This window comes from Cornus florida, unplaced genomic scaffold (genome assembly GCF_030987335.1).
Source record: "Cornus florida cultivar Cherokee Brave unplaced genomic scaffold, ASM3098733v1 CherokeeBrave_3.0.0_Hap2_Chr07, whole genome shotgun sequence".
NCBI classification, from domain to species: Eukaryota; Viridiplantae; Streptophyta; class Magnoliopsida; order Cornales; family Cornaceae; genus Cornus; species Cornus florida.
In genome coordinates, this window is record NW_026775577.1 from 22,241,842 (window position 1) to 22,254,334 (window position 12,493).

General features: G+C 33.3%; 1 protein-coding gene across 2 annotated transcripts; it reads left to right on the forward strand.

Annotated features, from left to right (window-relative positions):
- On the forward strand, positions 1–7,664 carry LOC132266786 (uncharacterized). Of its 2 annotated transcripts, XM_059767766.1 has the most exons (13): positions 1–771; positions 881–941; positions 1,396–1,468; positions 1,832–1,915; positions 2,124–2,240; positions 2,616–3,041; positions 3,403–3,800; positions 3,924–4,023; positions 4,127–4,186; positions 4,264–4,350; positions 5,172–5,300; positions 6,837–7,130; positions 7,359–7,664. In XM_059767766.1, exons 2-13 carry the CDS (start codon positions 898–900, stop codon positions 7,365–7,367), a joined length of 1,821 nt encoding a protein of 606 aa, XP_059623749.1. In that variant the 5' UTR covers positions 1–771; positions 881–897; the 3' UTR covers positions 7,368–7,664. The 2 variants fall into 2 exon arrangements, with proteins under 2 accessions (XP_059623749.1, XP_059623748.1); XM_059767765.1 differs by lacking the exon at positions 1–771 and having other exon boundaries at positions 868–941; positions 6,837–7,429.
- The last annotated feature ends 4,829 nt before the right edge of the window (positions 7,665–12,493 follow it).

The following is a 12,493-nucleotide window of genomic DNA, read 5'->3' on the forward strand; positions in this document are numbered from 1 at the left end:
AGATTGAATTGGATTTCAATTAAATTTTACAATTTAATTTCAAAATACTTCTAAAACCAATGTCAATAACTATTGGTCAACCGTTCAGATTGTATAGTTGGTAATTTGGTATATTTGCAGGGTTTGTATTTAGGGATATTGGGTCGAATGCGCATTAGGCATAGATGGTGTAACAGGTTACAGGTATAGGAGGACAAAAGTGGAGGAATGTCACCAACCCCCACTTACTCCCCAACAAGAGACGAGAGTGTGGGGAATGGGCTGTTTGTGTAGGATTAGTGTATGTCATTACCATTGCCAACCCTCACAGCCACTTTGTATCTTCCTCTTATTTCCCCATTTAGGTCTCTCCTCTGGCTTTGGTGGACTAATTTAATATACTTCTGGATACTGACTGACATTTTAGGTATATTAAGAGCTTCACCAAACCAAAACTCTAAAACCCTTAACTGGTTTGCGTTTTTTCAGTGCCAAAACCCAGCAAATTTAGGGAGTCCCTTCACTTGGAGGACACAATACTCAAAAGGGTCATCTTCTTCTCAGCCATATTTGTGTATCCATTGCAAGTTTTTTTTATTTTTTTATTTTTTTTTATGTCTGGTTCTGATATGTTATGACACTGTTCAATGCAAGAAGACGAGTGTGGTTTTTGAGTCTTGGTTGAGGTTTCTGAGGACCCATCTGGTCATTTGGACTGGTGGGTCTGGTTCATCTTCCAAAAATCTCATCTGGGTAATCCATTGTTTGCTCAATTAGTGTGATGGTAAAGTGGTATGTGCTCTATTTTGTCTATTTTCTTACTTTTTAAAATTATTGAATGGCAAATTTTACTGATAGCAAATTTTGGGCAATTTTCCCCCCTTAAATATGGGGTTTGAAGGGTTTGGCAATAGCAAAATGCCTGGAGTGGAATTGACTTCTAGACTCGAGTGTTCTAAGAGGTAATAGTTTCTGGGATTTTAAGTTGATGGTTTTTATTTATTTATTTATTTATTTTGGTAAATGAAGTTGATGGGTTTCTTTAACTGTTAGTATATGTTTATGTATTTTTTATTTTTACCTTTCTAGTTTTCATTGATTGCAATGGAAGAAAATCTTCATCGTTTGGTAACGATACGGAAAGGGGAAAAACTTGGAGTTCTTTAGAATTGTGTGATCTCTTAATTATGGGTTTTTAGGAATGAAGTCTTGTGTGTTTTCTGCTTAAATATTACAATTTTGTTCTTCCTCAACCAATATCTTATGGTAACAGTAGTATTTAGTAATTAATCATGTAATAATTCTTAATGATTGTGATTAAGACGGTTTTTGAGATGGGTTGTATTGAATTAATCACACTATGAAGTCTCACTTGAGATATGTTGATTCTCTTTCATATTGATGTTTCAATGATAGCTTCCCTGATAGACAAGAACTTGAGGAAGATAGCTCAGACCATTCGATCGAAGCTTCTCGCCATTTAAAGTTGGTTAGACTCTCTCCCTGCCCCCTTTTTTTGGTAATTTTTAGAGTTCTTTATCATATACTGGAATAAAACTTGCAATGTAGCCAAAAGAAAAATAAGGAAAAAAAAGAAGAAGAAGAAGAGTTTGAAATTCTACCTGCGGTTGTTTTATTTTTGAATTATTCTTTGGGGAACATTGCTATGATGATTTCTCTCTCTCTTTTTTTTTTTTTTTTTTTTTGGGCCTTTTTTCTTGATTATCCATGTCACTATTGTCAATATAAGTTTTATCATGTTGAACTCTCAAACCAATGAATAATCCTCTAAGGGATGATTTTTACAAGTACTTCCCTAGTTTTAAATTTTTTTTGTATGATTTTTCATCAGGATACGGGGCACTTGAATGATTGCGTCAATACCAAGAAGAATGAGTCTCCCAATGCTGAAGTTCAAAGTGCTTTGAGGCAAGAGGTATGCACAGATTAGAGGTCACTAAAACTTCCAAATATTTGAAGCAAAAGTACAGAACTAAGCATGCATCTATATCTCCAGAATCTTTATAAAAAAAAGGTTCAGCAACTTAAAATTTTCTTGCCCATGACTAGGAGTAGGTTGCATCTTGTATCTGCGAACCAGCTTTTTTGTTATATATTAAAACATTTGTTTTATTTTTATGCAGATTCTACAACTTGAGAAGAGATTACAGGACCAAGTTGGTGTCCGCCATGCTTTAGAAAAAGCACTGGGTTTTAGGTCTTCCTCTCATGACATAACAGATGAAATTTCAATGCCTAAGGTAGCTTCTTCTTATTCCATTTTATGGAAATGGATGAGTGTTTTTCTATTTTCTGTAATTGTCTATTTTGCATGTATTTGTTTGTGGAGTAGCTGAATAGCTTATGGCATTATCATCAACATCAATTCATTTCTTATATTGTAGTACAAACAACTTTTTTTCCTTTTAAGTTTAAAACTATTACTTAATTTGCTGATCTGGTGGGGTATATGTGTTTTTTGCCATGATTAATGTGTTTGACGATCTATTCTTGTCTCACACCGTCAATGTTTATGTAAAAAAAATTAATTGTAGACTTTGGGTTGATTTTTTATTTTTTTGGCTTTATTAATATAATTTCTTTGCGGTTGCATTGAAACGATTTCTTAACTCCAGCCGACTACCGAACTGATCAAAGAAATTGCAGTACTGGAGTTGGAAGTTGTACATTTGGAACAATATCTTCTCTCTCTGTACCGGAAAACATTTGATCAACAAGTGTCATCCATAACACCATGTACGAAGGACGAAAGATCAAAATCACCGCTAAATACCACAAGAGGAAGGCACCTAGAAGTTTCCAACTCTGATGTGACATTAAAGAGGGAGAATTCCACAGTTAATGCTAGCTATCAGTCACTTTCTAATTCCTGGAACAAATATAATAATATAGGAGCAGAAAAGAATCTATTAGATTCCTTTGCTCACCGCTGTCACTCATCACTAGCACAAAGTTCAGCTCTAGCAACTAGAAGTTCTCCAGCGGAGCCTCTGGGTAAAGCTGTTCGTGCCTGTCATTCCCAACCTGCGTCCATGATGGAGGTAACTTAAATTTCAACACATAATTCTGTAATTGTCTTCATATGAGGTTTGACTCCCCTACAGTTGCCTATTACTGCTTGTCACATCACAGAGTTTGGGATGTTATATAAAAAATTTGTTTTGTCTGTTTATTAATTTGTTGATATTTAGCAGAGAAAGGGTGGGTACCATAAAGATTTTGATAAAGTGATGACACTGTGTCTCTATAATGTGAGCTGTGTCATAGCTTTTCGGCTTGCAATTACAAATGACCATAGGACAACTGATTATAGAAGAAATTAATCCTTTTAAACAATATATATATATATATGAAAAGTCAGATGACTTCAACTGGTTATGACTTTGTATGGCTTCTCTACAGTATGCTCAGAACGCTTCTGCAAATGTAGTGAGTCTGGCAGAGCATCTTGGTGCCCGCGTTGCTGATCATGTTCCAGAGACTCCTAACAAGCTTTCTGAGGATATGATCAAGTGCATGTCAGCTATATATTGCAAGCTTGCTGACCCCCCTTTGACCAATCATGGCCTATCATCTCCCACTTCATCTTCATCACCATTGAGCACAATTTCTCCAAAAGAACATTGCGATATGTGGAGTCCAGGGTTTATGAAATCATTTGATGTACGGTTAGATAATCCCTTCCATGTGGAAGGATTGAAGGAATACAGCGGACCTTACAGTGCAATGGTTGAAGTGCCATGTATATACAGAGACAATAAGAGATTGGGTGACATTGAACAAATGTTACAAAATTTTAGGTGAGTCTTTGTGGCATTTTATTATTTAAAGGATATCATGATGTAGGTATCGTGTAGCATGGTAAACTTATTTTCTGATATACGGTCTCTTGCTGTTTTCTTCACTCATTATCTAATTTATAGGTCACTTATCTGTCGATTGGAAGAAGTAGATCCCAGGAAGATGAAACATGAGGAGAAGCTAGCATTTTGGATTAACGTACACAATGCATTGGTGATGCATGTAATGAATCTTATCGATTTAAATGTTGAATTTACAGTGTCATCTCCTCTCTAAGTTTCCTTTCTGCTCTGAATGGATGAATAACTCTCTTGGTTCTAAACAGGCATTTTTGGCTTATGGAATTCCACAAAACAACGTAAAGAGAGTCTTTCTACTCTTGAAAGTAAGAAGAGTGTCATTAGTTTCTCTTTAAGGGAAAATTGATTCGGATTTTTATTTCTAACGCCTTATTTGATCCAGGCTGCCTATGATGTTGGGGGTCACATTATAAGTGCAAACATGATACGAAGTTCCGTCCTTGGTTGCCGCATATCTCATCTTGGAAAGGTAGGTCCATCCAATGGATATATTTCAAAGATTTTTGCCTCTTCTGTAGTAATTTGAGATAAGTTCCCATATAACTGTAGTCATTTATGTCCTATTTTATGTTATTTTCGTGCATGTGGTTGAAATATGTGATGTGATTTTAGGCCTAAAATTGTTTTTTCTTCATTAAAAGCTTTCTGGTACACAGATGGGCTTCCTTATTGCATCAAGATATTCTTTTTCTTTTCAAAGATCTGGGTCACATTGCAAGCCGGTTTCTACTCGAATCACCAAGGTTTTTTGACCCATTTTTGTCTTCTGGGGTTGGATCCGGTTTCTAGTCTCTATTGTAATCCAGTATATATGGGTGCTAGGATTTTGCATTGTTTATTGAGATTTCTGAAAATCCAAAACTGAGAGAGAGTGAGAGACGGGGGGTGTACTAGGATTAGGATTTGAGAGACTTTTGAATCACCTTTCTTCTTCGCATGGTGAAGTTCCTTTGTCGATTTTCACCGTGAACGTGGGCTATAAACCAAACCACGTTAAATCTGTGTTCTGTTATTGCTCAATTGTTCTTGTGCTTTGCCGTGGTTTGACTCAACAAATAATAATAATAATAATAGTAGGACTCAAAGAAAAGATAAAGACCTTCTGAATCATTTGAAATTATAATTGTGCTACAGGATTGTTTGTATCATCATAATATTTCTTGATCAAAAAATATTTGTCATACAACAAATCACATTTCTGTGTCAGTTAATATATTTACCCTGGTAGCTTCAATTAACTTCATGTTTGTTTTGTGCCTGATAAAATGTTTGTTTTGTGCCTGAATGTAGTGGCTTCGCTTGTTACTCTCCTCTAAGACAAAACTCAAGACCGGAGATGAGCAGCAAGCATATGCAATTGATCATCAAGAACCCCTTTTATACTTTGCACTTTGTTCAGGAAGCCATTCTGATCCGGCGGTACTTCTTTATCCATTTTCTGTTAATTTTCGTTTTTTGTATTTCCCACTATTCCCACTCCTTTTAATGTTGGACTATCATTTTATTTCACTTAGAGAATAGTTGAATTGGCAAAGTTGATTAAATAAACTAATCAGTCATCTTGTGTAATTAATATTCACTGAAGCTTAAATTCACTTTTATCTATGTCAATACTCTATTCTTCCTTGTAGAGTTTAGAGGCCCTATTAGCCTCGTGCTGTTTTCTGAGGGACGTGTTCCCCATTTGAACGCTTTTATTGAATTTTTTACTTATAATAAAAAATAAAAATAAAAACTCTATTATTCCTTAATGCCTGCATTATGCTTCTTTTTGCCACAATAATTATCCCTTGGCTGCTTGACAATGTTCTATGGAGATTAATTTTCAAACTTCTAAAATTAATTTTTATGTATTCTTAGAAGGATTTTTGAAGAGCAAAACATATAATTTAAAAACCCTAATGTGTGGAATGCATACGAATCATGAACCACAATTTGGTGAGAGCATAGTTTAGAGTTGCAATAACCTTTTTGTCCTCGCTTGATGCTTTGAATTTCATTTTTGCCCTTGGATATAGATGACTCAACTAACTAGTCTAACATTTGAAAACTAATCAAAAGGTAAAACAAAATTATAGACTCCAAGTTCTAAATGAAATTAGCTAATTAAGTCTTATTGACCTAACAAACAATATCTGACTAAACCTAGGTAGGAGTGACGGAGGACATAATCTGGCAAGTGAAAAAAAACAGTTCATCGAGTACAAAGTGCTTCTTGTCCAAAAACGATATTTTTTTCACAAAAAAGTTAAGAGGATGTCTTCAGTATTTATTTCTTCTTACTTAAATATTTACATGATATGATTGAACATTTCTTACGAATCGAAAATATTAGACAATCAATATTTGCCACGTGATGGGGTTAGGATGAGGTTCCTTCAACCAGGGCTGCAACTGTGCGAACATACAAATCATAAAGGCCGTGTTAAAAGATTGCAGAGGCTTGCTCTCTGCTTGCAGGCGAAACTCTTCCGTTGGAGGTTATAACGATAGATTGAACTGGCTAAAACTCTTGTAGTGAAAAGGAGTTGATCTCTGCAGCTAAATTAGACATTGTAGGAGTGGTCAACCGAAATGATAATAAATCTCATTGTGTTTAAAAGAGCTTGGCAGACCTCTCTGTACTTGTCCAAAGAGGTACTAGTTTTGACTTCTGAGGAAGTTTGTTAATACAATAGGGTAGAAATGCCTTGTCTGTTGCAGTCGGAAAATCTCACATCAACTTTCTGGTTTGCCTTTGATTGCCCTCAAGTTTTCTGGAGGTGGAGAGTAGGGGTTGTAACGATATATTTCTTGGCGAACACGTGTCCTTCTGGCTCAGTTATATGAAAAAGCTGAAGTTGAATAAATATAATTGAAGGATTGGTGAAAATAAATTCATGGTGTAGATACATTTGTCTTCTAGATACTTTTTATCTGATCCAAGGAATGTTGTGTTTCCTGTTTCATTTTCAGGTTCGTGTTTACACTCCAAAGAGAGTATTTCAAGAACTGGAGGCTGCAAAGGAAGAATACATCCGGGCTACCTTTGGGATTCGAAATAACCAGAAAATCCTTCTACCAAAGATTGTAGAGTCCTTTGCAAAGGATTCAGATTTGTGTCCAACTGGTTTGATGGAGATGATCGAACAGTGTTTGCCTGAATCTACAAAAAAATGTATTAAGAAATGTCGGCTAGGGAAGTCTCGGAAGATCATCGAATGGACTCCTCATAATTTTGCTTTTCGGTATCTTATTTCGAAAGAGCTGGTAAAGTGAGCTCACACGCGTGGTTCTTTCTATATTTTTATTATAGATGATGATTTGGAGTCCGGAAGTCCGACTGCTTTATGTGAGTAGGGACTGATGTCATCATGATATTATGTATATTCTTGATGTCATGATGACATCAACCTCTACTCGCATAGAATTAGTCAGATTTGTCCGACTGTCAGATTTCTTATCATTACTTTTTTTTATTATTTTTCTTTTGTACAGATGCAATAGATTATGGAGCCAGACAATGGAGGATAGTTTTGGCCTACTCCTTTTTGTTGAGTGTAATCCCATTTTTCTTGTCAGGCAATCTGTAGTTACCTTTGATCCTGTTCTGTCTTGGAAGTAATATGCACTTTTTGTGTAAATATTTAGGGCTTATTTGGTTTAGTTTTCAGAGAATTGTGCAGACCTAACTTTTTTAAATGAGTTTCGAAAAAACAGTCAAAAGAGAAAAAATGTGACATGACGAAAATGTACTAGCTTTAGTATACCATTGGACATAACCACCAATTTGTTATCTATCTATATATATATATATATAAAGAACACCTAGAATGTGACACCAATTTGTTAACTTTGTGCAAACATTTATACTTTAATTTCTATACATATTTACAGAAGATTATCTACACGCATGTACACTTTCGTGTTCATATTCTATTTGCCAATATCAGTATCTTATTGTAATCCTCGTACATATTATTAAAATAAATAAATAAATAAAGATTAAAAAAAAAAAATCATATCGAAATCCGTACCCTTTAAATGAGATCTTGGGCACCTAATTTTTTTTTTTGTTGAGAGTAAAAAATAATAAAAAAAAAATGTCAAGACTCGAAATGCACCAGAAATTTTAGTACCAACAATGAGTGTTTACAACTGAAACTCTAACACGGGAAACCTCACAATTTGGCTGCCTCTCAAAATCACAAAATTCTAAACATGAAAAAATAAGGGAACTTAAATACGAAGGATATAATTCTAAGTTACATAAAGCGAAAGCGAAAGCGAATTCAAGGGGGGAAGCGTGAGAGCGGCAAAATTATGTCATAAATAGTAAAAATTTAAGCGAGAGGGCGTGCAGAGTGTGAAAGCGGAAGCGCACTCAGAATTTGAGAATAATACCCGTTGAGAAAAATTGTGTGACTTAGACGTCATTCTAAACACGAAAAAATAAGAAAACTTAAATATATAGGACATCCAAGAATATAAAAGACAATAAACGGACTTGTGATTCACGTTCCACAATCTCTACATTTTGTACCTAAAGCCCTCAAGTTAAGTTGTCAAATTGACCACTTAAACATGGCCCAATCCAGATTTTGAGATGGGACTTATGCAACTCCCCACAGTTAAAGTCAAATCATCCTGGCCCAATATATATATATATATATGCTTCATGTATTATTTTAAAATAAAAAAGTATTGTGCAAAATGAATAAATATCTTCTTTAATTTATTGATACTTTAGTTGTCAAATGATGTTATGTGAAGGTCTTTTTTTATTGCGCAAAATGAATAAATATCTTCTTTAATTTATTGATACCTTTAGTTGTGAAATGATGTTATGAGAAGATCTTTTAAGAAAATTAAAGCATCAATAAAGTGATGTGTGGTTTTATATAGAAATTAAATTGGGATTAGTGTGTTGATGTGATTCCAACTTTTAGGTACAAAAAGTAGAAGCACCGCCAATAATATGGACGTTGAATTAAGAACCTAATGTTCTCCAACCAAATGCCATTGCACTTTATTGGACCAAGTTCAATGCAACTTCATTAAAAATTCCGATGGACTAGACAAATTACCAAATTTGGATTAAGCAATAAAGATATTTAAATGGACCCCACATTGCCAATAACAATGTTTACTGCATGTTAATGTATTTTCATAAAAGCAAAAGCCCACATTGCACTAAATTATCAAAAAAAAATTGCTTAATAGTCTTAGGTTATATTTGGTCGGTATGAAATTATAATTTTGGAATTAAAATTAGTGAAATTGAAGAAAAGTAGTTAAGAAAATTAAAACAAAATTTTCTCAAATTCTACCAATTTCAAGGCTCCAATTCCATACGACCAAATACGACCTTACATTTTTTTTTTTCTTTTTTTTCTTATTTAAGTAGCAAACACCCTCGATCTATCAAAAGTTGCAAATTAACCTTCTTTGGCAGTCAAAAGTAGAAATTTTGCTTTTAAAATAGTCATGTGTGACATGGACCGATTGATTTGAAGAAAATAGACTAACGCGTGCATATTTTACTTTTACAAATAAGAAGCTGAGGATGTTCGTTGCACGTACATAAGAATGTTCAATGTGTTTCTTGTATTGCATATTACTACTGTACCACTATTAGGATTTCAACTTACAGCTCTTAGATGAGGGTAATTTGCAATTTTTAGTAAATTGAGGGGTTTGATGCTAAAAAACAAAAATGAGGGTATTTTGTAATTTCTTGATAGTACATGGGAGTTTAGTGCTATTTGACCAAAACAAAAACAAAAAATTCCAAATGAAAGGGTATTTTGTAATTGTTTGATAGTACATAGGAGTTTAGTGTAATCTGACCAAAACAAAACATAAAATTTCATATGTATATATTTGCAAGGCAAGAATGATTAGAAATTAAATTAGTAGATGCAGAGAGTTGAAGTCTGGCATTTTAAAACTTCAAGACATTTGCAAATATAAAATTTCATATACATTTGTAATATTATTATATTATATATTTGAAAATTGAAATGACATCCTTTCAATATATTTTTGGGTTTTCCAAAAGAAATGATTAGAATATAGAAAATAATAAAATTGGGTTGATAAGTATAATGGAATTAAGTAGTTTTTCAAAATCAAAAGTAGATAAGATGTGGGTCTAGCTGCTTAATTAGATGGGGTATATTACAGATAGTCTATTTCTTAAAGGAGACAAAGAAAATATGAATGATAATGGAATCTGAAGTGTGACCCAGTGATGGATCCAAGGAATCCATCGTCAAGATAATATAAGCCATGAAAATTGAGGAAGAATGGGCCCCAAAGCTTGAAGGTGGAGATGGGGATGTCCAATGAAGACAAATTCTCCAGAGCCCAGAAGATCTTGGCCATAAATATATTTACCAAAATGAGTCCGGCTATCGAATTCTTTAATATTATTAGTATTTATGTCAGTCGGTTGAAGTTGTCTGATTTTTTAATTTTAAATTATTATAGTAGAGAAACTAATGTCATTAATTAGTGACTTGGTGCAGCGTTTAGCTCCCCGACGAGTGTATCCATATTTGAATACTCTTATCTTAATTTATCAAAGAAAAAAATAGAGATACTAATGTAATTTCATTTTGAAAATGAAGTACATTTACAAGAAAAAAGGAAGACAGATATCGCTTCCCTTTATTTATACATTAATAAGCAGTAGAAGTATTGAGATTTTAAATTAATTAATAATGCCATACTCTTGAATGTGTGTATATCTAACTTAGCATAAGGAAGGGTCTCCATTCAATGAACAATGGTATAACTTTTCCTTTTTAAAAAAGGAGGAAGAGATGCGAGCCTCGATACAGGTAAAAGTGCGTGAGTAAGTTGGACGAAAAAAGATATATATATCTATCTCAAACATCTTTACAATTTTTTTTTTTATTTTTTAAATAAAAATATTAGAGATTAGTTGTTTGTTATACGAGCATCACGACACTCGCTCATTCAATTAACCTATCTAGAGAAACAATTCTAATTGCACATAAAAGCGCTGCCCTGTGAGTGGTTGCTAAAATACGATAAAGGACGCCGTTTACACCTGCGATGATAAGGATGATGGTGACACAGATGTGAATGGGATATACATTACTAATTACTAAGGTCTAAAGATTAACCTACCTATCTCTATATAGGAGCTAAAGTCCATTATTGTTCATATCTGTGAGTATGAAACCAACCCACCTCTTCGGACAAATAGAAGTGGACAAGAGGTCACTTGTTCATATAATCCCCCTTTTATTGCAATTTTTGTAGGCTTCATATTTCCATACGTAAGCTCTACTTTCACCATAAGTGGAAAAAAACCACTCGAGATTATACCGACTTTCTTTTAAAGTTTAGATATATTACAAATGAGTACATCGTTTAACGATTGTTATTTGAACTTTTTTTGAATTCGTTCATCAGCTATCAAAAAGTAAATTGGAATGTGAAAAATTAGTGATGCCCTTATATTACAATAATATATTATGTTGTATTTTATAGAAGAGAATGACAAAATTGTCATCATAAAATTTGGTCGAATATGCTAGAAAGAAAATATTAAGAATATCGTTGAACACACACGACGAAATTTAGGAATGTTAAAGTAATAAATGCTAAATGATATACCTATACGTAATATGTTCAAAGTTTAAGAAAGATCGATGTAATTTATTCTTTTTAAAAAAAAAAAAAACTAACAAATCTATTATAATAAAAAATTACATAAATTCGACTGCGACTACAATCACTTTATAAGAAATAATATCAGAAGTTAAAATTTTCTTTAACTTATTACACTCGAGTATCAACACTCATTGAGGTGAATTTAGTCCGGGTAATTAATGACAAAAAGTGATGCAAACTTGCAAACAAAACCAATGTTCAAGATTCTAAAAACAAGAAAATTGTTGTTTTAATAGATTTATAAAAGTTAATTTTATTAATAAAAATAACTCATTTCATTCATGTTATATAAAAAATACTGTTCTCAGAAATGTAAACCAAGCAAACTTGTAAACAATTGGCTAAAAAACATTTGTAAATCCATAATCTATGGCGGCCAATATGAAATAAAAACTAAAACAATACTTTGGATTTGGTTTGCGATTTGACATATTTAAAATGTGATATAGCATGAACACATTCTTGTAATCTCTCATCAAATTTCACAAACCTATAAACAATTAGTTGAAAAACACTTAGCAAATCCATAATCGTATCCCCGCCAATGCAAAACAAAATCCAAAACAATACTTTGTGGGTACAACTTTGGATTTGGTTTGTAATATGAAATATTTAAAATGTGATGAATGGGATGAATATATTCTCTTGTATTCTCTTATCAAATAAACAAATCGCCACTTCAAAAAGCAACTTGAGCACTTTGAATGGATGGACTTGCTAGGCAGAGAGTGACACCAACTTGCACATAGTGGTGGATGGTGGATGAGGTTCATTTCATCATGGTGGTAACAATAATGACACACATTGTACCTATCTTTCATATTCCAAATGACCTAATTTGCATAATACCTTTTCTCTTTCTCACTCTTGTGAAAGTGCATGGTTACTATTCCAAATGTGATCTTTTTAATTAACATTTTCCACTC

Coding starts and splice junctions, on each gene's coding strand:
- LOC132266786 (XM_059767765.1), top strand. CDS start 868: ATGGGGTTTGAAGGGTTTGGCAATAGCAAAATGCCTGGAGTGGAATTG. Junction 942..1,395: donor AGACTCGAGTGTTCTAAGAG/GTAATAGTTTCT, acceptor TTTCAATGATAG/CTTCCCTGATAGACAAGAAC. Junction 4,351..5,171: donor GCATATCTCATCTTGGAAAG/GTAGGTCCATCC, acceptor GCCTGAATGTAG/TGGCTTCGCTTGTTACTCTC.